At 43.4% G+C, this 26,716-nt stretch overlaps 2 protein-coding genes across 3 annotated transcripts in view; both read left to right on the top strand.

Annotated features, from left to right (window-relative positions):
* Positions 1–40: 40 nt before the first annotated feature.
* zswim8 (zinc finger, SWIM-type containing 8) lies at positions 41–22,729 on the top strand. Its single transcript, XM_015017353.1, has 26 exons — positions 41–513; positions 4,667–4,820; positions 5,598–5,692; positions 5,903–6,075; positions 6,903–7,010; positions 7,788–7,869; positions 8,311–8,431; positions 8,660–8,861; positions 9,511–9,686; positions 10,530–11,805; positions 11,972–12,103; positions 12,181–12,360; positions 12,588–12,771; positions 13,183–13,281; positions 13,449–13,573; positions 14,180–14,501; positions 14,773–14,928; positions 15,143–15,365; positions 16,221–16,510; positions 16,599–16,822; positions 17,358–17,855; positions 18,590–18,767; positions 18,844–19,017; positions 19,098–19,217; positions 19,912–20,090; positions 20,764–22,729. The coding sequence occupies exons 1-26, from the start codon at positions 336–338 to the stop codon at positions 20,965–20,967; spliced, it is 5,853 nt and encodes a 1,950-aa protein (XP_014872839.1). The 5' UTR covers positions 41–335; the 3' UTR covers positions 20,968–22,729.
* A 2,473-nt stretch (positions 22,730–25,202) lies between these two features.
* The window catches only part of ndst2a (N-deacetylase/N-sulfotransferase (heparan glucosaminyl) 2a), a 26,017-nt gene continuing 24,503 nt past the window's right edge, over positions 25,203–26,716 (top strand). The window contains exons 1-2 of one of the 2 annotated variants that reach the window (XM_015017351.1): positions 25,203–25,414; positions 25,952–26,077. The gene's annotated coding sequence lies outside the window, so the exon portion shown is untranslated. The remainder of the gene's footprint in view (positions 25,415–25,951; positions 26,078–26,716) is intronic. The other variant, XM_015017350.1, reaches the window with a different exon arrangement.

The following is a 26,716-nucleotide window of genomic DNA, read 5'->3' as shown; positions in this document are numbered from 1 at the left end:
TGAAAAAGAAGAATTTTATTTTAAAAAAAACAACAGTTGTTTTTTAGTTTTTTTTTTTTTTTTTTTTTTTTTTGCTGTTGTAAATACATTTTAGTTTGATAGCTTGAGCACAACTTGGTTAGTCTTTCTGTCATGTAGCTATGCTTGGGGCCAAGTGGTAACCTGCCAGGCTGTGTTTTGGACGCTCACTCCCTGACCCCGACCCTGACCCCGACCCTGACCCTGACCCCTCCAGTTCTGAAACTTCCTGGAATTTGCGCCTCTGCCCTCTGGACTTCCTGCAACGTGAAGCCACAACCGTCTAGATTCTAAAATCATCCAGAAAAGTTGATGTGATGGAACTGATGTTTGCTGAGTGGGAGGATGGGGAGAGGTTCTCCTTTGAAGACTCAGACAGGTTCGAGGAAGACTCCCTGTGCTCCTTCATCTCCGAGGCCGAGAGCCTCTGCCAGAACTGGAGAGGATGGAGGAAGCAGTCCGCTGGGCCCAACTCCCCGACCGTCAAGATTAAAGGTTGGACAAACTGTATCGATGTTACAAAATGTTGATGAGAAGTATTTATTACTTTTTTTTTCAGGTAACGTTATGACTGTGACTAGCCCTCTTGGAAAGTAGTCCCAATCATCATGCGCTTCACATGAAGAAATATGTATCACTGAACTGAACACACTAACTGCATTCAATCATAGTTTCAAATGCATTGATATTTATTGATACTCATTGAACAAGTAATACTGAAAATAATAAAACTTACAATCCCCACAATATGGACAGTTTTAAACATCACGTTATTAGTCCCAGAAGTGAAATTGTGCATGTGAGCAATCCATGTTTACGTCCATCTTATTGCTACTTGTGTGTGCGTGTGTGTCTGTGTGTTTCTGGAGGCAACGGGGTCAGCCATGTGATATTCACGGCCATATGAGATTTGTTTGGGGCATTCAGTCGAAGCAGGTGCTGAAAGTTTTATAAAATATGATATTTAAACATCAACTATTGACCATAACGTCAGTATTAAAATTTGACATTGCTATGGACCCAGTTTTTCATATCCCTTGAAAAGAAAATGTTATAATCCATTTTAGAAAAAGGTTGTAACATTATATACAATGTGGAAAAAAAATGAAAGTGCTTTGAATACTTTCCAGATATGCTATATAGGACTGGACGTTATATCGCAGATGTAAGGCCATCACATTATCGGTGTGTATCAGATTAATATTTAGGCCTGTTACGGTAACAGATTTTGCTGGACGATATATTGTTCCAGAAGTTATTGCGATAAATGATAATGTTGTTTTGAGACCATTTTTAAGTAATATGATGGTAGTGACAAAATAATTATGCAAGAACACACTCTAAAAGATCAATCAACTTTAAATTCTAATGAACATTTAACACTGGAACTGGAAGACATTTTAAATATCCAAAATAAATAAACAAAACAACAAATAAAATGAATTTTGAAGTCTTTGTAATCAAAATTGTCCTTAAAAAAACAACTAGTTAATATCAAAACACCAAACTGAAGACTTTTATATTCCAGTTTTTGGTAGAAAGAGAGTCAAAAAGAGAGAAACGATAAATCATGCCAATGGAAATAATTGAGTTTGTTTTAATTTATCATGCGATTAATTGATTTATTGATTATTGTGACAGGCCTATTAATGTTTCTAAGGCCATGCTTAGAGTGCAGTAACTTATCATCAGCTTGCATGCCCATGTAATATTCAGTTTGTTGAATCTTTAGAAGCTCACACCTGCCACAGAGGTAGGAACCAAGATGCTGAAGTCTACAGAGTGTTGGAATCAGAAATGAGACGAATGAAATGACAACATGTAATGTAACTGATATCATAATCAGAATATTTACCAGCAATATTGGCTCCTCTTTTAAGCTCCATTTATGTCTGTGTGCTTGCTAATGCCACCTAAATCTTACATTTCATTTTAATCCTGGCAAAAAATATACTTTTAGCTTTTATAGTTATGTTGATTTTGATTTAGAAATGCCTCTATACATGTTTTCATGCTACATGATTATTAATACGCTTTTAGTTGGGGGCTAACATCTAACATAGTAGCAGTTCTTAATGTTCTTAATGATGGTTGTTGTGTCCTCAGATAAAGTTTGAATGTTACACACTCTGTGTGTGTTTGGCGATGATAAAACCTTCTGTGGCAAAATTTGACCTGCTTAGCAAAAACTATTTGGATGAAAACTTGCCCTTTGCTTTCTTGTTGAATGTAGTTGTAAAGGGTTCTGTCCAGGGGGGTCTTTTATGTGATTAATTTATACTCTGAAGTTGGACTTGTTGAACTCTGAGTTGCGAATGCCGTCTGAAGTAGGAATTCAGGCTTGGAAAGTAGAAGGATCTAATATGGCTGACAGGTTCAGAAATGAACGGTTTGTTACTCATAAAACCACATGGTGCTGTACAGCCTCTGTTAGTGAACATTTTAGTAATTCAGCATTCAGAAATATGTTGTTTTTGGTCGATATTATTCTTAGTAGTAGTAGTTGGCCAGGTCACTGAGAACAGCAGGTAGCAAAACAAACTGGAAACATTTAAAGAAGGTGTCAGATGTCCAGGGTTCTACTATAGAGACCAATTAAATAAAGATACTCATAACTATGTCCACTGCCACGCATTCCAATCTGGTCTCAAAGCAGTAAAAACAGAGCTTTTAATGAGACCAGAAGTAAAGTTCTTCTCAGACTGACTATGCTAAGCTGTTCTGCCCTGAACAAGCAGCAGCTGCCTTTATAGCACTTTATCAAATTGATACATCAGCCCAACAGAACCCTGCTGCTACTGCTTTCTGTGTTAGGAATGTCAACAACAATGGATCTGTCTTTGAGTTGGTCAACATCATAAAGATAACAGTGTTTTAGGAGAAACTTTAGTCTAGAACTGCTCTGACTTTTTCTTTTTTGTCACATCACTTTTACAGATTTAATTCTTGTCCAAACTTGCGATCTTTAAGGTTTTGCTACAGTAGGGTGGAAAAAAGTAGGGGTCCACGGGTTGCAGGTTCTCGACCGATAGGCTATTACGATCTAAAAAGCCTGGTAATTTCTAAAAAGCCTGACCCGCCAATTCTGATTTAGGCTGATACTGATTTTTTTTTTTTGGTCTGAAATGTCGCTAAATATTGCAAGAAAGTTGCTGAGTCGATAACATTAGGATGACTGTTGTTTTTGTATTTGTACCACCAATGCATTCCACCCACAACAGTTACCTACATCTCCCAGAATGCAGTTCAGCTCTCTAGTTTGTGCTGATGTTTAACCTGCACCTGCTGCTGTCCAGCATGTTCTAAACAGAACTATTGAATCAGTCGTCGTGTTGAACTGATGACTCAGGACTTGGATGTTGAAACCAGAAGAATTATTTTCACTGAATGAAAATAATTCGACTGTTTTTTCCCCCCTCACTTTTTGAAGTTTCAGGTCATTTACCAAAATTATTTACTAAATGCTCCAATAATGAAAGGAAGAATATGTCAGATATTTATTAGTGTCTTCAAAATCTTACATTTACAGAATGATTACTATCCCTCTTTATGACACCACACTGGTGGTCCCTGTGTTTTTTTTTCCCAGTCCAATGGACTGGGAAAAACACAGAACATCTGTAGTTATGGGTAGTTTCTTCAGCAGCAATGGCACTTACAGATGGTACAAAGTTGCTAAGGTGTCACCCACCACCAGTGTCTTTTACCCTTTAGAATAGAGAATGTTTACATAGTTTTTACTGTGTCCTCTACACTCCCTTCCACACCTTTTTTGTTATTAAATGAGTTAGTTTCATCAGATTGTAAGGTTTCCCCTACAAAACTTCCTAAGCCCAGTGGTTGGGTGCTAGGGCAGTCATTCATGTCATGTTTTGGAGTTAAAAAATGTTGAAAGTTTGAAAATATCACTTGATAATCATGTGAAGATTAATACCTGAACTATAAAACTATAAAATCTATAAACTATAAAATCTTAAAAAATGCAAACATTTTAAAAAGGCTTAATTAAATAAGCAGTGCTTAGCCTGGTGGGGCACAAGTAAAGCCTGGTGGCCCGCCAGACTTATAATACACTGCAGGAAACTCTGAGTATGAAATATAAAAGTCTGTGATTTGCAAGTCAAAGTTATTCTATATGGGTGGGTCAGATTAAATTATAATAATTTTAAAATAATTTTTATTAGGGGTGCACCGATTTATCAACCAGCCAGTTTCCTTAATTTTGTCAGATCAGTGATCGGCCAATACTTGCATGTGAAATCAATCTTATCAACCTCAGCAAATGTCTAAAAAAAATCAACCACTATCCTGCTCTCCTGTCAGAGAGGTTTGACTGACAGACCGAGCCACCAGGTCATGTCTGCATGTTTGCAGTTATCAATAATCACCCCACTGTTGCCAACTCAGTGACTTTCTTGCTATATTTAGCAACATTTCAGACAAAAAAATTGTATCAGCCAAAAATCGGAATCAGAATTTGACTAACAAATAGCTGTCCATATATTATGGGATTAATGAAGAAGCTGAATGTGAACGGGTCCAGACAGGGATTTATTCCACTGAAGTTCCAGCATCCTTCAACTGGATGAGAAGTTGCTGATTCAGTGTGTCTTGATTGTTTCTGCTTTTGTTCTGTGTCGTTCCTCAGACGGCCAGGTGACTCCCCTGGTGGAATTATCGGCGAAGCAGGTAGCTTTCCACATCCCGTTCGAGGTGGTGGAGAAGGTGTACCCCCCCGTCCCGGAGCAACTCCAGCTCCGCATCGCCTTCTGGAGCTTCCCAGAGAACGAGGAGGACATCAGGTGAGAGACAATTGATAACTAACTAATCAGATTAGCTCAATAAATTCCAATCTGGTGACTGATATTATTTTAAGGGCAGTTTGGCTTACAGAGACTTCACAATTCATTTTATTTATGGTTTTGGTTGTGTGTGTGTGGTTTTTGTTTATTTTCTTTTTATTGTTTTTGGTTGGTGTGTTTTATTTTGGATGTTTACAAATGTGACTAGATAGGCCTATCGCATTAAGCAATAAGTCAGTTAATCACATGATAAATTAAAATGACCTCAGTGATTTCCATTTACATGATTTATTGTTTTTCTGGATAACAAAAGTCTTCAGTCTGATACGTTGGTCTCGACTAGCTTTTTATTTTTAATGAAATTTTGTTTACGTGGACTTTATCATTTATTTTTTTTGTTGTTTCTGTTGTTTTGTTTATTTATTTTGGATATTTAAAATGTCTTCCAGCTCCAGTGTTAAATGTTCATTAGAATTTAAAGTTTATCTTGGAGGATGTGTTCTTGCATTATTATGCCTTAACCATTACACTACTTGAAAAATGATCTCAAAACTACAAGATTATCATATACCGCAATAACTTCTGGGAAGATTTGTCGTCCAGCAATATTTATCGTAATGTCACAATAACAAATTAGGCTAACTCCGACAATTAGAGGAGTTTACCAACTCCCTGTGAGAGATTTACTGACTCCTGTGATGAAGTGGAAGAAAGTTTTCCATCAGATTTTAGAAGAAGGAATGAGAAGTGACTGAGTTTGCTTTAACATGGTTGCAGGTTGTATTCCTGCCTGGCTAACGGCAGTCCAGATGAGTTCCAGCGTGGAGAGCAGCTGTACAGGATCAGAGCCGTCAAAGACCCCCTTCAGATCGGTACGTCCAGCCACTCGATTCAGGCCTGTCCTCAACCGAGTTTAGCTATAAAAAACAGACTACAGAATTCTGCTCTTTGTGTTAAAGTCAACCTCGGCATTGTAACTTCATTCATAGTAGAAGATTTTGAGTTGTTTTATCTGGAGAGTAGGATCCTCATTTATATTTGCTGCACAAATTAAGTAGAAGTGTGTCTCTGTCTGTCTCCAGGCTTCCATCTCAGTGCTACCGTAGTGTCCAGTCAGTCTGGTCAGTCTAAAGCAGCCTACAACGTGGCCGTCATGTTTGACCGCTGCCGCATCACTTCCTGCAGCTGTACCTGTGGCGCCGGGGCAAAATGGTGTGCCCATGTAGTCGCTCTCTGCCTTTTCAGAATACACAATGTGAGTTTGTTTTCTCTACAGGAATCATTTCAGTTTTGAACTCTAAGGAACTAAATTAAGAAAAAAATGTGTCAATATATATTAAACTATCTTAAAATGGATCGGTGCAGAGGATTAATAGATAAGTGAAAGCTGTGATAGACTGAGAGAGCCGATGAGTAAAATAGAAATTCCCTGCGATTCAGATCAGAGTAATGGTGCGTTCACACCAAACGTGTTATGTGCGTCAAAAATGCATCTGAAGCTCCAAGTTCGATGCACTTTGAATGCAGACGCTTGACATTTTGCTCTACACCCACCTTTTCGTGTGTCAGATTTACATTCAAAGTCTAGGAGGAGGCACGTCAAGGGCACATCAGACATGTCAAAATCTCTTCAGCCATTGCCGGCCTTCTTGTCAGACGTGCTTGATGTGTCAAACGCTCAAAACGCTTCACATAGCGCTACACTAGACTCGCAAAACACACTGCGATGGGCCGTCGACACGACTCCACATAGACTTTGAATGTAAACCAAACTTGTTTCATGCGTCTGGTGAACGCACCATAAAACATCTTGAGAAGATTCTGAATTATATACTCAGTCAGGTCCTAGTGGAATGTTAGCGGGTATAATGGTCAAAGTTCCTCTCTACGTCTTATGAAGACAATAATCATATTTCCTTAAAAAACAACAACAATAACAAAACTTATGGCTCAGCTGTTAAAAGGAAACTAATCTTTTCTTCCAGGAACAGGACAGTCTGTGGTGATTCTAATCTTGATGGCTCACTTTCGTCTGTTAATGCACAGTGTTTACTTGTCATTTGTCTGCTCACACCTTTGCAGGCTTCAGCGGTCTGTCTGAGGGCTCCGGTGTCTGAGTCTTTATCCAGGCTGCAGAGGGACCAGCTCCAAAAGTTTGCCCAGTACCTCATTAGTGAGCTGCCTCAACAGGTAGGATCCACACTCAGAACAAACACACTACACACTGTTTGTACGATGTCTAATCATGTCCTGTACATGCAGCTAGCAGCCCTGCAGAGGGACAGAGGAAATAATCAATTCTATAGAGAATCACAATTTCCAGTACTGGCAATCAATTCAAAATTGATTTTAATCTGCTTAATTTTTTATGCATATTTCTATTTTGATTAATTCTTTGATGATTTTTTTATTTAAAAGAACACCAGGCAGCTAAGCTAACCTAATACTGGTAATTTAAGTTACAAAATTTTATGTACAAATCTAGTTTTATTGAAGTGTGTGTTATTAGGTGTGATGTGTCAGACATGGTAACATGTCACTGGTTACTAGTGACGTGGTAACCAGTGGGTGTGCCTGCTGCGCCCTCTGAAGGGTCAGGAGCCAGTTTGCTAAGAAACTGTTGTTTAGACCGAGACAAAGTATGAACTGAAGCCAAACATGTCTGATGTTCGCAGATCACACATCAGAACTCTGCTGCAGACTCTCCTTACATAGCAACTTGGAGGGAAAATGGCAGGAACTGCTACAGAGTTGATTCAGGAAAAAAAATATGTTTTGATTTTATTACATGAATTACTTTGATGAGCTGCATAATTACTGCTAAGCATACTTCGGGTCCAAAAAAAATCAACTGCAGAATGAAGAAATTAGATACTAGCCAGTTTCTAAGGATACACAAGGCTCTAAAGCTACCTCCTAATCCAGTAAATGTCAATATTTTGAGCTCTCTTCCTTGTATTTCTCCAGATCCTACCTACAGCCCAGCGTCTGCTGGACGAGTTGCTGTCTTCTCAGTCTACAGCCATCAACACTGTGTGTGGAGCTCCAGGTGTGGCCCGCAGCATGCCAGAGGAAAACACACCACATTTCGTCCCTTTTCCCTTCACTCATACTTCCTTTTTGAAGCTAAAAATGAACCGTGAGAGAGGAAAACTGGTTCAGTGTTAGAGTTAGATCAGTTTTCAACTGCATTGAACCTGGTAGTCTAGGGACATTATTCTGGTACAATGAAGGGGATTAAGGATGAAGTTGATTTGGACCCTAACAGAAAACAGGATTAGTCCAAACGGCCACAGATGAAAATATCAGTGATGAACTGCCAGAAAAGTAGACATGGTAAAGCCAGAGCAAGGATTGTTGTGACTCAGGACAGAATGGGAAAGAAATGCTGAAACTTTTGGAGTTACTTGAAGCTAACTTCGGGCAGTTTATTTCTTTTTGGAGGCCTTTATTAAAGCATAATCTTACCGTGTTATTTTTGCATTTTCAGATCCGACGGCAGGGCCTTCAGCATCTGATCAGAGCACCTGGTATCTGGACGAGTCGACCCTCAGCGATAACATTAAAAAGACTTTGCACAAGTTCTGTGGGCCCTCTCCTGTCGTATTCAGGTGCTCTCCTTCTTCATGCTTCTCATTATTCTGAGTAAAAGCCTCGTTCACTGAAATAAGAAGCTATCAGCTGACATACCTGAAGCTGTCTGCCTCAGATCTTTCCCCTGGAAATTCTCTCAAACAGTTGATGACTAATTCTGTCTAATTGTCATATTTTTATCTGCCACAGAGTCAGCTTATATTCAGAGAGTAGATTTACTAATAGATTTATGTGTGTATCACCAGTGATGTGAACTCCATGTACCTGTCCTCCACTGAGCCTCCGGCAGCTGCTGAGTGGGCGTGCCTGCTGCGCCCTCTGAGGGGCCGGGAGCCAGAGGGCATCTGGAACCTTCTGTCCATCGTCAGGGAAATGTTTAAGAGGCGAGACAGCAATGCCGCACCACTGCTGGAGATCCTCACTGAACAGTGCCTTACCTATGAGCAGGTGAGTTTTACTGTCACTAGACCCATTTACCATTAGATTTTGGGGCTGTTTTCACACCTGATAGTCTGGTAGACTCGGTTCGATTGGAGATCAAAGTCGGAGCATTTGTTATATTTTCAGCTCTTGTGGTTTTCTTTCACACTGCACTGTGTGTCAAGCAATCTAAACTATTTAAAAAAAAACTATTCACCTCCCTTGCTTGTGGGACAGCTGTACCAAGAACCACTGAAGGACTCAAAACCTCTGAAGAAGCCGCTGAGTGCAACTTCAGTCTTTGTAAAATGTAAACAAAAATGGAGGAGCGCCAGATTTCTGTAGGATTTCTCTTTTGTCTTTGGTAAAAGATGATGAACCAGTTCTCTGACTAGTGCTAGACAAGCATGTTTGATTTGGTCGTATTTTCCTAGAATGTCCTGCTCTGTAGATCGCCTCCTGCTTTCGGAGCAGTGTCTGGCCCGCTTGCATCCACATATGCATTCAATCCACACCAGAGTTCACTTAAATAAAACCGGAAACAAGGTTTTCAGGTGGACCAGAGTTCACTTTTTTGGTCTACATTGGAGTTCTACTGCACATTCAAACCACTGTGTTGAGAGCTGTTGCTTTGTGCCCAGACTTTGGCTCACACCCACCCCTGTTTGATTTTCAGATCATCAGCTGGTGGTACAGTGTCAGAACCTCGGCATCCCACAGCAGCGCCAGCGGCCACACAGGGCGCAGCAATGGCCAATCAGAGGTGGCGGCTCACGCCTGCGCCAGCATGTGTGATGAGATGGTCGTCCTGTGGAGGCTGGCGGTGCTTGACCCCACCATGAGCCCCACCAGGTCAGAGCACAGACACAAGTCATGCATAATTTTAACTATTCTTACAGATTTGAATATACATTAGAGCTAGGGGAGATTATTAAAAATGTAATCTGATTAATTACAATTAATCAATATGCCTAATTTTGTAAATTCAAATATAAAAATCCACACAGTTGTGGTTCTTGCAGGAATGATGCTCTGAACAGGCCTCTCCTGCTGCAGACCAACCAATTAAAATGCAAGCAATTATCTGATTTTTATCATTTCTTAGTACTCAACAGCAACTAAGGAATACATACTTCAGTATGCATTCATACCAAACTTTTTTAGGAGACAACTGACGGATAAAATATATTTATTTTTTCTAGTTCTTGGTTACCCCATCCCTTTCTGATGCTGCCCTGGGCAACTGCCCATATAGCCCATATCAAAAACTACGCAGCTTAAAAAAATGCTTTATTATCTTAAACCAAACATGATGAGTCTCAATTTTACCAGGTTTTATATTCAGGAAGATTTAAAGGAATTCATTTTGTATTAAAGGTTAGCTTAGAAATGTCCCTCTCCATTCATTTCTTATGAAACTTGTACAGTGAGGCTACAGTTGCTTGGTGTCATCCTGCCGATCGACTGGTGTATTTCATGCATGTGACATTTTGACCCCATACAAACAGACCATAATGCTGCTGTGAACTAGGAAACCCTCCGCTGGAGAGAGGCTTTTAGGTCAAAATAGGCAGTTCGATTAATCTGTGTTATAATATTAATGCACTAACATTTACAGCCCTAATGTATACCAACACTGAATTGCCTAATCAATGAAAAGTGTTGAGATTTCAGCCTCCACATGGTCTGTTGCAGGCGGTTGGAGCTGGCTAGCCAGTTGAAGCAGTGGCATCTGAAAGTTATAGAGATCGTGAAACGAGGACAACATCGAAAGTCGCTGGATAAACTTTTCCAGGGCTTCAAGCCTGCTGTGGAATCCTGCTACTTCAACTGGGAGGCAGCCTATCCGTTGGAAGGCATCACCTACTGCAGCGCAGACAAGAAGAACAGCCCGTTCTGCTGGCCCAGGGCCATGCAGTTCCAGAGGGGAGTGAAGACTGCCGCCGGAGCGGCCGGAGAGCCCTCTGAAGCAGGAGCGGCGAGCAAAGCAGAGGGTGGAGTGGTGCTGGACTACAAAGGAAGGGGGAACGGCCATTTCTCCCAGCAGGAGGTGGCTGTGAGACCAAAGGAAACTATTCTGAGCAAACGGAAAGGTTTGTCACTGAGTGGAGGAGGAGGGATGCTGGTCCGGCTGGGGGGGAGTGTCTCTCTGTCTTTGGAGGATGGTGGGGGGAAGTGCATGTATAAAGGAGCTGCTTCCTCCTCCGGAGGCAAACTGAAGCTGACCCAGGGAGGAGGTAAGGTTTCGTCGGCTGGAGGATCTGGGGGCAGCGGAGGGTTGGGAAGCGGTAAGCATGCCAGCGCCAAGCGCAGAACCAGCAGTGAGGACAGCTCTCTGGAACCTGACCTGGCTGACCTCAGTCTGGATGACAGCTGTAACCTGGCTCTGGGAGCCGAGGCCTGCAACACCTTTGAGTTCCTCCCTGTCCCGGCGGAGGTGCTGCCCTCTCCCAGCCCGCTGCTCCGAGACTCACCCAAATACAGCAGAGGTGGCGGGAGCAAGAGTTTCGACATGAAGCATGCGGGTCACGTCCCCGCGGCACTGACTGCTGCAGAGTCTGCTCCAGCCTGCTTTACTGCCAAAGAACACCTGGAGGTGGCTGTGGACACAGCGGAGGGGTTCACTGAGCCTGGCGACAGAAGCGAAGACATGCCATCCAGCTGCACTGGGACAGCCAGACCTGGCAGCCCTCCAGCTTCTGCCACGTCGCCATGGGGCAACAGGGAGGCAGAACCTGCAGCTGTAGGAACAGCAGGTGCAACAGCAGCAGCAGCAGCAGCTAACCAGGGGGCGGAGGCCGCAGGTGGAGCTTCTGAAGGAGAAGCTCTGGCTGAGGATGACTACCAGGCGTACTACCTGAGCGCTGCATCAGAGGAGGGAGCTGACAAGCAGCTGGCCGACAGCCACCAGGAGGAAGAGCCAGACATCTTTGCAGGAATTAAACCTCTGGAGCAGGCAGGACGCATGGAGGTAAGGAAGCAAAAACAACAGCAGCTTAGCAGTTTAGTTTTTAAAACCACCTGGAGTTACTTCCTGTGCAGTTATTCTGTATTAGTAATTCCAAGTGACTGTGATATTCAGACGTCTTGTGAGCTTTGGTATCTTTTCACCGTGTTGTGTGTGTGTGTTTTTGTAGGTGCTGTTTGCGTGTGCTGAAGCCCTGTATGCTCATGGCTACAGTAACGAGGCATGTCAGCTGGCTGTGGAGCTGGCCAGAGACCTGCTGGCCAACCCTCCCGACCTGAAGGTGGAGCAACCCCAGACCAAGGTATCTGGTAAAACGTCCCACCACACCGGAGTACATGATTCCACTCTGACACCCTCTGACATGTTCATGGACCGCAGGGCAAGAAGAGCAAGGTGTCAACCAGCCGGCAGACTCAGGTGGCCACCAACACTCTGTCCAAAGCCGCCTTCCTCCTGACGGTCCTCAGCGAGAGGCTGGAGCTCCACAACCTGGCTTTCAGCACCGGAATGTTCTCCCTGGAGCTGCAGAGGCCGCCTGCCTCTACTAAAGCTCTGGAGGTTTGTGGCTCAAAGTCACATACATGCACAATCTGTTTGTCTTAAAATGACCTGAGACGTAACCCTGAGAAAACCTAGTCGAACTGCACAAGTTGCTGTTATATTTGGATGTTGTATAAGGACAAGACAACAGTCATGAATACATGTAAACATCTAAATCCTTTCAAATCATGTAAAGACCTGAACTAGTACCTTCATTACTGATTCTCCATGTTGTGACTGAGCAGGTGAAGTTGGCGTACCAGGAGTCTGAGGTGGTGGCGCTGTTGAAGAAGATTCCCCTGGGTTTGGTGGAGATGTCGGCCATCCGAGAGCGAGCCGAGCAGCTCAGGGACGGAAACCTGTGTGATTACAGACCGGTGCTGCCTTTGATGTTGGCCAGTTTCATATTTGACGTTCTCTGCACTCCAGGTTGGCATCCAAATTGTTATTTCTGGCCTAGATGTTCATAAAGCAGAAGAGGGTTTTTTTTTTTGTTTGTTTATCTTTTGTTTCTTTTTACTTTTGATAAAAACTGCTTTTTCTGACCACTTTGTCATGTCTGCTTTTGATTTGTCATCAAAATCAAGAAACCATCTATGATGTTCATTATGTCTGGCTGACTACTTCTTGACAATTTTGTTGACTTTCTGCCTGCATTCCACAATGGAATGAAATGAAAACAATAACATTTCCTGAAGTTGAATTACAGATCTTGAACTATTTTTCAAAGATTACTAGGCAAATTGTTTTGCCCAGTAAGCTCAGAAGCAATGACTGCACAAGGTAGTTTTTATTTATTCTAACATTTGAACAAGTCTTATCTCCATGATGTCTCTTTAGTTGTGTCCCCAACTGGTTCCCGTCCACCCAGTCGCAACCGAAACAATGAGATGCCCGGGGACGAGGAGCTGGGCTTTGAAGCTGCTGTAGCTGCTCTTGGTAATTTGTTCCCTGGCTCCTTTTGTGTTATGGGCCGATTGTCTTGTTCTTTTAAAGTATAATTTTTTGCCAATCTTCACAAATTTTAACACACAGTCTTCCTTTGCCATTGCCCTGAAACTTCTTAACTCGTGCCAATTGCTGTTTCCATGACTTTGCATGTGCAGGTATGAAGACGACAGTCAGCGAGGCAGAGCATCCTTTGCTCTGCGAAGGAACTCGGCGGGTGAAGGGTGACCTGGCTTTAGCCCTCATGATTACCTACAAGGATGACCAAAGCAAACTCAAGAAGGTAAAGAGTGGCTCACGCTTTATCAAACGTGAGCCAACAATATGATATTGGTTGTCTATCATACCAATAGATATAATGAACAACCTTTGACCTGTAGGGTTCAGCTTTAGGTCTTGTTATCACAGCCTGGTGAGGTGTTATTGTCCTACATTATATGCAGTTAACAAGTTGATGAAAACTGGGGAAAGTAGAGTCCAAACTGGAATGACTACAAGTCCTTGAGATGTTCAGCTTTCTAAAGTGATTGTAGTGTGAATGACTGCATGTCGGCACATTTCCTGCCTAATCTCCAGACTAGACATTATCATGCTCAACAAACAGAAGAAGACAATAGTAATGCACAGAGCTTGGTCATCATTTTTGATGTTGCTATTGGAAACAAAGTAATACACTTATATTAGTTTGTCCCCACTTACCCTACTAAACACAAACCCAACATACACGCACTGTATGCAGTGCATACTGTCTAGTGTGGCTATTTGTTTCCTTTGGTGGTTCTTTGAAACTGAACATGTCCAGTTTGTCACACAAAGCACATGAACTCTTTCAATGCAAAGTATAGATTTTGGTTATGTGTAGAGTGATGAATTCTCTCTCCCTGATCAGATCCTGGATAAACTGCTGGACAGGGAGAGCCAGACCCACAAGCCTCAGACTCTGAGCTCATTCTACTCCAGCAAGCCAGCAGGGGGCAGTCAACGCAGCCCGTCTAAACACACAGCTGGGAGCCACAGCGGGATCGGAGGAGCCACCGGAGGGGTCACCAAACACACCTTGTCATCGTCCTCATCCAACACCTTGGCTGCATCTTCCTCAAGCTCTTCCTCTGCTGTGGCTCTGGCTGGGGAAGAAGTGACCTCACAGGTCGAACTCAGCCTGCTGCAGAACAGCACAGCCGGGGAGAACTCTGCTGACACCAAGGAGCACGGTAGGAACCCAACACATTCAGGATCAAAATATGTTGAAAGTCGGAAGAAACGGCAGACCTTGTTGAATTCTTCTGGTCTGAGGTTCCCACATTTGTGAAATTCTGTGTAAAAGTTTTAGACTGCTGTGGAAAACAGCAGAAGAATGCCTTCGGAAATTGTGAATGTGCAGAGTACCTAAACTTACTAAGAGCATTCCTCCCTTTCCTCTGTAATTGATCAGAACTAGATGTGTTTTCCAATGAACACTGACTTGGATTTGTGTCCTTGCAGTTTCAGATGGAGCACAGTTATCAAGTGAGCAACAGAACGAAACGGCGTCCTTCAAACCGGAGGCCACAGTTCCCAGTCGACTGGCTCTAGGGGGGCGCTGTGGCTACAGCCAGCGCTGCTGGGGCTCGCCTGTCCGCCAGAAGAAGAAACACACTGGTATGCACTCTGACCTGGCTTTACCTGTCCTCCTGTGGGTGCCACACTAATCCTTTTTTACACACTCTAATTTCAAAAACTCACCCTTAGGCTTAAGCCTTTGTATTATTTTTTTCCTTTTCGGGGAAGTCTTACCCTCTTGGTGAAAACAGTCCACTGATTTGTTGTGAAACAAACCCAGTGTGCAAACCTTAAAGAGCATGTGTGTGAACAGGCATGGCGAGCATAGACAGCAGCGCTCCCGAGACGACCTCAGACAGCTCCCCGACCCTCAGCCGGAGGCCGCTCCGTGGTGGGTGGGCGGCGACGTCCTGGGCGCGTGGACAGGACAGCGACAGCATCAGCAGCTCTTCATCAGACTCGCTGGGCTCCTCCTCCTCCAGTGGTTCACGCAGGGCTGGGGGCGGGGCTAGGGCCAAGAGCACTGACACAAGCAGGTACGCATGCCAACTACCCCACCCCTCAACAGAGTTGGCTTTTCAGAGCCATAAAGACCCATACCTTTACTTTTAATGTCATCTCAAATAACCTGGTGTTTCATTGTACACAAGAATAATTTTGCATGCGGATCTGGAAAGCTGGGGATTATTCTTTATTATTCTTTCTGGTAAATTTAGTTCTCTTCAGACAACACTGATGATTTTATCTGACAGAAGCTGCGTTTCCATTATAAGCACAATATTCTGCTAACGTCGAAAAAACACAATTTCACAGTTGCGGTGTTTCTATTAAATAAGAAATATCCCCATGTAATTTTAACTTTAAGTTTTTTAAAGCCATAATTTATTAAAAAATATGTGGCGCCATCAGCCTCCTACCACTTCCTGTCGTCTTCCTCGTCTTTTCCGCCAGTAGTAACATCTGGTTGTTACTACTGGCGGACTCATGTGACACACGCACAAAAAAAAGTTTCCCACTGCAGTTTTGCCAAATAAACTAACTCCGATGCGGCTGAAAAATCACCTCATCCAAGAGTTAAAAGCTTCTTATCAAAAAACACAAGTTCTTTGAAATTTTTGTGTTTTCACTAGGCAAATTTATTTTCAGAATTCCACTTTGTGCAATTTTAAGGTCAATGAAAATGCAGCTGGTGAACAGTTGAAGCTCAGAACACGAGAACAAATGTGCTAATGGATATTTCTATTATGGAATATGAAAATTCTCAGACTGGAACATCTGCTCCATTGGTCAAAGCTGTTTTTATTCCACCTCACTGTGAAGTGTGAAGGTCTACTCAGAAACTTCATCTTTGGGTTTCATGTTGACCGGTTTCAATGTTTCCATGTGTTCAGATATAAGGGGCGCCGTCTGGAGTGTCATGCCCCCCATGTGCCCAACCAGCCCTCCGAGGCAGCAGCCCATTTTTACTTTGAACTGGCCAAGACGGTGCTGATCAAAGCCGGAGGGAACTCCTCCACCTCCATCTTCACCCAGCCCTCAGCCAGCGGCGGTCACCAGGGGCCACACAGGAACCTCCATCTTTGTGCCTTTGAGATTGGACTGTACGCTCTTGGCCTCCACAATTTTGTTTCACCCAACTGGCTGTCCAGGACCTACTCATCTCATGTCTCCTGGATAACTGGTGTGCTTAAAGGACACACATTTTAATGGTCATTCGTTACATTTGGTAAGGTGTTGTAACCATGGTTTCCTTTCTGTCTATTCTTTAGGCCAAGCAATGGAGATTGGCAGCGCAGCCCTGAATATCCTGGTGGAGTGCTGGGATGGCCACCTGACTCCACCAGAGGTGGCATCCCTGGCAGACCGGGCATCACGGGCCAGGGACCCCAACATGGTCCGGGCGGCTGCAGAGCTGGCGCTCAGCTGCCTGCCTCACGCTCATGCTCTCAACCCCAATGAGATCCAGAGAGCCTTGGTTCAGTGCAAAGAACAGGTAGAGCAAGTCAACTTTTCCTGCACACCTTGATACTACCACATGTGGTAATATGTATATATACGACTTAACATTTAACATTAACATTAGCTTAACATTTTGAGGGTTTTTTTACCATGGCTGTAACTAACATAAGGTTATAGCGACTCGCTGCTGACTCCAGCTTGAGCCAAGTTTCTGATTCCAGTTGGATGTAACTGATAGTTTAGCCTGTAACGTTTTGTTGTGTGAAGATTTGACTCTTTGCAGAGATTGAGCAGAAAGACTTAAATAATCATGTTTCCAAGGAATTCCACAAAATATTGTGACTTTGACAGTTTATACTCACTGTTAATAATGTAGATATGAACAACTCGACTCACCACATGTTGTTTCCGCTTACCAGAAGGAAACATTACCTGATCTCTGGATAAGCTGAGTCAAACGCTAGAGAACTTTAAAGATGCTAAGAATCAGATCAAACTAAATGCTGACCATATAGGAGAACAATATGACCTACTCCCGTCTCTATGTCTCTGTCCCTTCCTGCTTCCAGGACAATGTGATGCTGGAGAAGGCCTGCATGGCCGTAGAAGAGGCAGCGAAGGGCGGCGGTGTGTACCCTGAGGTCCTGTTCGAGGTGGCCCATCAGTGGTACTGGCTATACGAGCAGTCGGTGGGCGGCGGTGCCGGCCAGCAGCGGGAGCCCCCAGGCCGCTGCGGGGCCAACGGGAGCTCTGGCCGGAGGCCCCCAGATGCCTCCTGCGGTGTGCTGGACGGCGTAGCCAACATGGACTCTTCGGGGGTGGGACCGGTCACAGCTTCGGTCACTGCGGCGGCCATCGTCCCCGTCATTTCTGTGGGCTCCACCATTTACCAGTCCCATGCTATTCCTGGCCAGGCCATGTCCCACCCCCACAGTCAGGGGCTGCACCCCTACACCACCATCCAGGCACACCTCCCCTCCGTCTGCACCCCGCAGTACCTGGGACACCCTCTGCAGCATGTACCCCGACCCGCCGTCTTCCCCGTGTCTGGGGCTTCATATCCACAGGTCAGAGGTCATCTCAATGCACACCACAGGGGACTGTAAATACAACACACATGCAACATTGTTGAAAACATTTACAGTGGACCCTTCATGTTTGCACAGGTTGGGGACTACAGACGCCTGCTAACAGCTAAAATCTCCTCTAAGAACATTTGGCTACCTGTTTTAATAGTTCAAATATACCAAATAACCCTAACCCTAAAAATGTTTAAAGCGCTAACACAGTTTTCCTTATTTCTGCTCTTGGAGCTACAGCCAATCAGCACCAAGAAAGATCCACCTGCAGGTCTTTGAGGGCATTTCTCTACACACATCTGCGAATTGAAACTTTCGCCCACCTGTCTTTGCGAAGTAGCTCAAGCTCAGTCTGATTTGCTGGAGAGCATCTGTTCACAGAAATTTTTAAATCTTGCAATAGCTTTTGAATTATATCTAGTTCTAGGTTTCTACTGGACCATCCTGACATTAAGATGCTCTGGTCTGAAGTCTGGCTATTGAAAACTGAACATTCTGCTTGTTATGTAACTTCGGCTTTTGATCCCACAGGATTTGATTTCTTTTGAGATTTTTGTTTTTTGTCTTTTATCTTTTATCTTCCACTAAATAATTATGCACTATTTTTATCCCAGTAAACATGGCAGTAGGATTGTAATCAAGTGTAAACGGAGCCATAAAACATCATTATTGTTCTAATCTTAGCAGTTTTCATTGTAACTGCTCTGCTATGTTCTGATCAGGGGATGCATCCAGCTTTCATCGGGGCCCAGTACCCCTTCTCAATGGCTCCTGGCCCCCAGCCCTCTCTGTCCGCCGCGGCCGTCACCTTCCCAGCCGTCCCGGTGCCGTCCATGACTCAGATCGCCGTCCACCCCTACCACACCGAGACGGGCCTGCCTCTGAGCACCACCGTGGCAGGTCAGAACAGCACTGTGTTCCCACTTCGCCTTTACCCATGTTATCATTTTAAAGCCTCACTGTTGTGTTTCTCCAGTGGGCAGCGTCCACTCTGGCCCCACAATTCAGGCCATACAGGGGGCATCTCTGCCCACCGTCTCCCCCCAGCCCGCTCCGCTGGTGAGCGCCCCCTTCACAGCAGAAGATGAGCAGCACAGCCAGCCAATCAGCCAGCAGGGCCTGCACTACCTGCACTCAGCCTACAGAGTTGGTGAGCAGCTTCGCCTTGTCAGGTCTGACTCTCACATTAAAGACGTGTTGTGTTGAGGATGGCTGCTGTTCTGTGTGAAGGCATGCTGGCGCTGGAGATGCTGGGCAGGAGGGCTCATAATGACCATCCCAACAATTTCTCCAGAAGTCCACCATACACTGAAGATGTAAAGTGGCTGCTGGGACTAGCTGCACGGCTAGGTGAGAACATAATAATAATGATAATTCATTTTATTTATAATGCTTTTTATATCAAATACTTCTTCCGCCTTCGCCAGTGTTGCCCCCAAACGTGTTGGCAAAAGAGGACAGTAGCAAATGGTTCAAAGACAACAAGTTAAACAAATGTTCTAGATTAGGGATGTCCAAAATGCGGTGCGGGCCCCCTGGGAATAATTTTATTAATAATTTATAAGTTTAAAAACATTTTCTAAACCAGCAAAATAGAAAACCTTTGACCAAAAATAGTTAAAAACCTTCTGTTATTAAAGAAAATATCAGTTTAATACATTTTTTTGCAATTTTGCTTCATGAAAATATTGCATGATTAAATCTCAAATGATCAATTTACGATAAAATTATTTGGCATTTTAATATGTCTCCTGAGTGCTATTATCTTGGTGATTTTGGCCCCACAGAAAGTTTGGACACCCCTGTTCTAGACTGATTGGGTTTTGAAAATTCTTGTCTACTTTGCCCATGATTCCATTTATAAAGGAGTGTGAAAATGTTTTGTGCAATTTATATTACTTGAAGTGAGTAGATATATATAAAAAAAATAGTGGCCGTTGTCATACTTTTGAAAGCAATCCGTTTTTAAATATAAAACTGAATGACTCAGGTTACGCGCAGCACTAATGGTGTTTGTCATGAACTGACTTGTTTTCTCTGCCAGGAGTCAACTATGTGTACCAGTTCTGTGTTGGAGCAGCCAAAGGAGTCCTCAGTCCATTCGTCCTGCAGGAGATCATCATGGAGGCTCTGCAGAGGCTGAATCCTGCCCACATCCACGCTCACCTCCGCACTCCTGCTTTCCACCAGCTGGTGCAGCGCTGCCAGCAGGCATACCTACAGGTGCAACACACCGTCCACCACCTGTCATCATCACTTTGACACTACTGTCGTTTGTGGATCTGTATCGTTTTCCTTTTAATGAATATTCACTAAACTTTTAACTTCAAGGAACTTTGTGACGAAGGAAAAGACATGTATAATAAATTTGAGAGTGTTTTATTGGCTCCTCATCTACAGTAAGGCTTGAGTTATGAAGATTTATTGGTTGTTTCTAGCTAGCGCTTGGAGAAGGCAGAGAAGCACAATTTTTCACAGATTATCTGTCTCATATCATATTGTCACGACATATTGACCGTTCCAACAAATATGTCAGAAATATTTCTTCTGAATTGCATATACTGCAGCTAAGGACCTGAAGGCACAATTAGCTGTTGCCTGACTCAATATTGTCCATTCAGCAATCCCCTCTAGTGGGGATTCAGAACAACAAACTGGCAAGAAAGAGGGAGGTGGTTTTTTTCTCAACCAACATCCCCATCAGAATATTGAGCAATGATGTTGTAAGGACATATTTTTCCTAATATTGTTCAGCCATATAGGAAGTTGAGATTAAATAGAAACGTCAATGTTCACAACATGTTCTAATATTTGACTTAAATGAAAAACCGAGATGTTTTAATCCAGCAGCGATTCCGTCCAACAAGCCTTCTCACACCCATCTGTCTCTCCTCAGTACATCCACCATCGACTCATCCACCTGACACCTGCCGACTATGACGACTTCGTCAACATCATCCGCAGCGCCCGGGGGGCGTTTTGCCTCACTCCGGTGGGGATGATGCAGTTCAATGACGTGCTGCAGAATCTGAAGAGAGGCAAACAGACCAAGGAGCTGTGGCAGCGCATCTCGCTGGAGATGGCCACGTTCTCCCCGTAAACAGCAGCACACAGCCTCCAGCTTTACTACTGCCACCCCACTGAGCCAGGCACATCCCCCACAGGGCCCCGCTCTGTCAAGGGCCCCTTCCTTCTCTCCTGTGTGGCCTCAAGCTAAGAAGTCTGCAGCTGGCTCCGTGTCCCTCATCCATGGATTCCCACCTTGTGTTTGTCCACTCGGGTATCATCAGTGGAGAAGCCTGGTTGCAGTTTTGAAACACTCGAGCCACCGCCACACATTTGTGTTTAACCACGAGCCACAGTGTACCCCTCTTCTTTTTATTTCACTCGCTTAGATCTCTTGATGTTGTTTCCATTTCTAGTGTTTTTAGGAATTTTTTTTGCTCAGTTGAGTTTGGATTGAAGCGTTTGGTGAGATTCTTCGTCATGCTGTGACATTCCAGTCCAGAGGGCGGGGTGATGATTGGCCTGTCTCTGTCCATCTCAACCTCTAGCAGCGTGGGACAAGGAGAACAGAAGTAAACTGTTTGTTCTGCGGATGTTTTAGGATTTTGTATAAACTTTTTGATATTTTCTACTGACTTAGTCATGCATACAAACAGGACTTGGGGGGAGGATAAAGCTCAAACGCTGCTGTTGGTTGTCATGACGATCCATATTTACATTTCTACTCCAGACCAAAACGGGACTCCAGCTGGTGCTGTCCAACAGACAGACAATCTGTACTGGGACTCATCAGTCATGCTGGGTGTCGCTGTAAATTGTCAAGAACATCAGTAGGTTTGTTGAAGAGTGGCAGCTTTATTTGTTTTTATTTCAATACTTCTGAGGAAGTTGCCGAGAGCTTCACCGAGCTGAACCAACAGGACAGCGGCAACCTTGCAGAGTCGGTCGCAGCGGGCCACGCTGCCCTGAGTGCTCCTCATCTTCCTGCCTCTGCTCACCGTTTCCCATTTCTGAGTCACCGTGCTTCTTCAGAGCTCAGTGATGAGCTTCCAAGGTAATTCCTGCTTCCAGACCAGGTGTTCAAAAAGGGACCCATCTAAAAGATGCCGGTCAGTGGAACTCCAGGACCAGGAGGAGGGAATGCTGGAGAACGGCTTTCCTGGTGGGTGGAAACATTGGATCGGATCCCTTTCTAGGACTCATGGTGGCTCCGTCCCACTGTTTAGACTTTTGCTTTCAAAGATGCAACTTTAAAACTGAACACTTTGCACTTATGGGTCCCATGTAGATCTGTTTGATTAAGACTTCATTTAGGCATTTGCCCCCATCGAACACTGAGGTGTGAGCACGGACTTCCCTGGACACCGTCCCTCAGACGGTCGAGGCAGCTTATCCACAGGCCAGGTGTGCAGGAGGCTGGGAAGGGAGACTCCGATCCAGCTGTGCTGCAGCTCTGGAAATGACCCGCCTCCATGACTCATGTTAAGACATGATTGCCAGCACTTCACCACACCTGACTTCAGAGACAGGTGTTTTAACTGGAGCCACTTCTTCAGCTGGGTTGGCTCCACGGTGCTGTTATCCTTTAGGATACATTAATCCTCTCTGTCCAGACAGCTGTTGTCTTTCTGAACCAGTTCTGAGCCTCACAGGTAAAGGCGAGTGTAGAAAATGTTCTGTGATATTTTTGTATTCCTCAGAACTGTAGCTTAATCCATGGGTTCTATATAAACATATTGTAAAAGATTCTAATTTAGAGTAAAAAAAAAAAAAGTAAAAAAAAAAAAGGTTGACGATTAAGAAAGCAATACTAAAAGTTTAGAGTTTACCTAATAAAGATCCTTGAAAACACTAAACTTGTTGACTGACTTATGGGTTTTAATATTGGCTTAATATTTTTACTGCTGTCACAACAATCTGTTAGTAATCATCATTCATAATGTAGACCAAATCTTGTCTTGGTCACCTTTAGCTGCCTGACCAGCCTTGCTGAATTTAGTTTATTTTTCACAATTAAAATGCAGATCAAAGATTTTCAGAAAAAAATATCTTAGGAAGCCTTCACCCAAATAGTGTAGAAAAAAATAATATAATCTAAGAATACAATCCATCAGTTGATCATAAATTTATGAAATACAATCATATAAAAACATCTAAGTATTGATGGGAATTTAAATAAATCATGTAAGAATAGCAAAAGTGAGCATCACAATTCTTAAGCACAGTTTTAAATTACCGGTATGCTTAAACTTTTTCCAGAAGGCCTGACCTTTACCAAGACCCCCTGTACTGGAGAGAACACTGACCTCTACTGGTCTGATACTTGGAAAGATGAAGCGCTGAACTCAGGCAAGTTAATTGAAAATGAAATTGCATGTTTGATATAATTTGATTTCACTGAACTGAGAAGGCGTGGATCCAACCAGACCCATGGAGGTGTGTTGTGGTATCTGGACCATAGAAGTGCTGCAGATTGTGAAATTGGATTTGCATCTATCTGGATTTGTTTGTCCAGAATATCCCACAGATGCTCTACTGCACTCAGATGCAGTTTTACACCTTGACCTTGATGAGTCGGCGTGGTTGCTGGAAGAGTTCACAACCATCCGGGATACAGCTTGCATGAAAGAGTGTGGATGTTTAAGAAGGTGGTACATGCAAAGGTATCATCCACAGGGATGACAGCACCCAAGGGTTGTTGGTGCTTTTTGGGTGGACAGCAGTCATGATGGGCACCTTGATTGATTTGCACTCCATACATAACCTGATGAACTGTGTATTAGCTGAGGAACTAGAGTTTCAGTAGTTTGTTAGATCAGACCATGCGAACCAGAATTTTCTTCCAACATCCATCACTGAGCCTTAGCCACCCATACATACAGAACCCTGGTTCCGGTTCACTACGTTTTTTTCTTGGATCACAGAACTGAAGACTGATGTTCACTTGCTGTCTAGTATGTTCCAACAATCAATGGATAGCAAGTTGATAAAATAAGTTATTTCACCTGTGAGTGATTGTAATATTATGCCTGATCAGTGTATATTTGGTTTTGTTACATTTTAGTCCTTCCAGTCTCCTCTTCATGAGATTGTCTTGGGGAAACTGAGTGTTTTCAGTCAGAGGCTTCTATAGATAGACCGCAACAAGAGATATTTCCATCACAATCTACAATAACTCTTTGAAGAACCCGAATTAATGAGTTACAACATTTAATTTCCCTTTTGGATCAATAAAGTATTTTTTAATTTGAATTGAAAATCTGAGAAAGCCTTTAAGTCCCACTAAAGGTATGAAGCTACCATTTGTTCTGAACAAGAAACCTTTTAAAAATAAATAAATAAGCTCATTTCTGCTTGAGGTTGATGGTGGCCCCACAGCTCACCAAGAGTTTCCCCAAACACCAAACCAGCCCCAGTGCTAACTTAACACATTTTTTTAGTTTCTACTAATAAAACACCAACTCTAGTTCCTTAAATCTGGTACTCTTTCCAACATTAACAGAACCGCCCCCCATTAGGAAGTAGCCATAGGTTAACAGAGAACCAATTAAAATGACATGTACTACTTTTAATCTGCTTAACTTTCAGAACTCACTTACTCAGTGAGTAAATGGGTATTGGAGTCAATAAAAGCAAAATAAGATGTTGAACAACATGAGCTTATTGTTCCTATAACTTAATAAATGTAGGTCAACACAAAAGAGACTGGACAGGAAGTCCATGCTTGTCCCAAAGCCAAAATCACTGCTGACCAAAACAGAAAAAAATCTTGGGAGTCCCAAAACTTTTGGGGAATTACTCTGGACTGATTAGGTCACAGAATAAGTTCCTCTTAAGTCAAATTAATACAACTTTTAAAGAGAGAACCATGGAAACAAAACATTGCACCCTCTTTCAAGCATGGCAATGGCGGTGTGATGGTCAGGACTTCTTTACTGCTTAAGGATCAGGATGAGTTGACATATAATTTCTGCTATTGACTAGATAGAATATCATGAAGAAGAATGGTAGGCCATCATATTCTGGTTATGCAAGAGAGAAATTATCTGAAGCACCATAGCAAGCCCTCCTCTAAATAATTCAAAAATAAAATTGGCCTTCTTAAAGTCTGTGTTTAATATGCTGTGGCTGTATTGTCCTTTTTTTCAGTACCACTAAGCCACACGCATTGAAATGAAAAATATAAGATTTTCCTGAATTCTTGGATCCACATCAGCAACCTGTTGTTCTAATGTCTGTCTGTGGAAGCGTGTGTATAATAAGTTTACGCAGACGTTTCAGTTTAAAGAGGACTTTTCCAATCCACAGAGGGTCAGATATGAACGTCTGTGAGGAGCTGGTAGTGACCCAGAGCAGCTGGTGAACAGGTTCTGCTCTCTCCACCCCCTCCTGGTTCCCAGCTTGGTTCAGTCCGGGCTGCTATCATAAACAAGATGGCTGCTTGAGTGTTGACGCGCTGAAGTTCAGTTTTATCTCGAATTCCAAACCTAAACGCCATCTACTCCTTTAACCAAATTGCTCCTCGATGCGATAACATCCCGGTAAGTGAAAACGAGCCCCAGTTTTTCTCGCTGAGGTGGAAACGTGTGAATGTTGCCTCCATTAACCCTCTGTGGCTACCGTAGCCTGCAGCTAGCTGGCTCTCTCCCTGCAGGTGAACACTGGGGGTTTTACTGGGAGGGATTCCCCCAGCTGGACTGCTTGTTTATGTGGAAAGAGAGGGAAGAGGAAGGATGACGTGTTCGTAGGGTAATTTGTAGATGACAAAAAGCAGGTTTGAGGATCCACCATTGATGCTCGGAGCTAACGTTAGCAGCTGAAAGCTAAGATGTTGGCAGGGGTTCGTTAAAAGACTGGAGTGCGGCGGCTGGACACGGTTTTCTGTCCCCGTCATTTGACCGGGCTGTTACCGGCTTCTGTCAGCAGCATCCTCTGCTGTCCCGACCCCCAGGAGCTGTGACGAACTCACTGTCTGATCTCATTGTCTGTGGTGGGAAATAAGATGGTTTTTTTTTAAGACCACAACTAAAATTGGCCTACTTCTTAAATTGGTCTAATCTTTCACTTTCTCCTTTCAGAGCTCTGGACAGGCCTCTGTTCTCCTGTCACACCATCCCTCTGCTTCTCCTCCATCTCTACACCCCTCAACGTCCCTTGACCTCCAATTAATTACTCCATATTTCCACTGACCCTCCCTCACGCAGGTCTGAACCATCTATGCCCTGTCTAATCTGAGGTGATCCTGAACATCTAGATTTGGTTCCTGGAGTTTTTATATTTTGTCTCCTGACATTAGAATAGGTCTCACTCTTTATTAGACACCTATCTTCACCAGCTCCGCATGGCAAGATGCACTACTGAAAGACAGAGAAAACTTCCTGTTTGAAATCATGACACGGTCTAGTTAAAGGTTTTTGCTTCGAGTTCAAAGTTTATTTATAACTCGGCAGCACATGTTTTCTGCAGAGAACCCACTGTCTCATGTTGTCTTGAATATATGTCGAAATAAAAGATTCGCATTTCCAGACCGCTGTCTTCTTAGAGCGTCACAGAAACACTGATTGGTTTGCAAGGGTCAATGGAAATCAGAATCAACCTTGTTGGCCAAGATTTTGTGCACAAACAGGAAATTTGAGTCCAGTTTCAAGAGCTTGCAATGTGCAGACATGGAGAATAAATATTAGGGACAGGACTTTAACATGTTAATTTAGAGTAATTACTGTAACTACATACATTTTGACACCTACAAATGTTTTTTTTTTTTTTTTTTTTTTTTTTTTCCAAAAAAGGTTCCAAAAGGAACTTTTTTATTTGGGGGTTTGTGGGCAACCCCAAAAACCACC

This window comes from Poecilia latipinna, unplaced genomic scaffold (genome assembly GCF_001443285.1).
Source record: "Poecilia latipinna isolate Pla-1442-1.1 unplaced genomic scaffold, P_latipinna-1.0 Scaffold2130, whole genome shotgun sequence".
Lineage (NCBI taxonomy): Eukaryota > Metazoa > Chordata > Actinopteri > Cyprinodontiformes > Poeciliidae > Poecilia > Poecilia latipinna.
The sequence above is the reverse complement of the archived record's forward strand: the minus strand, read 5'-3'. Positions and strand labels throughout refer to the sequence as shown.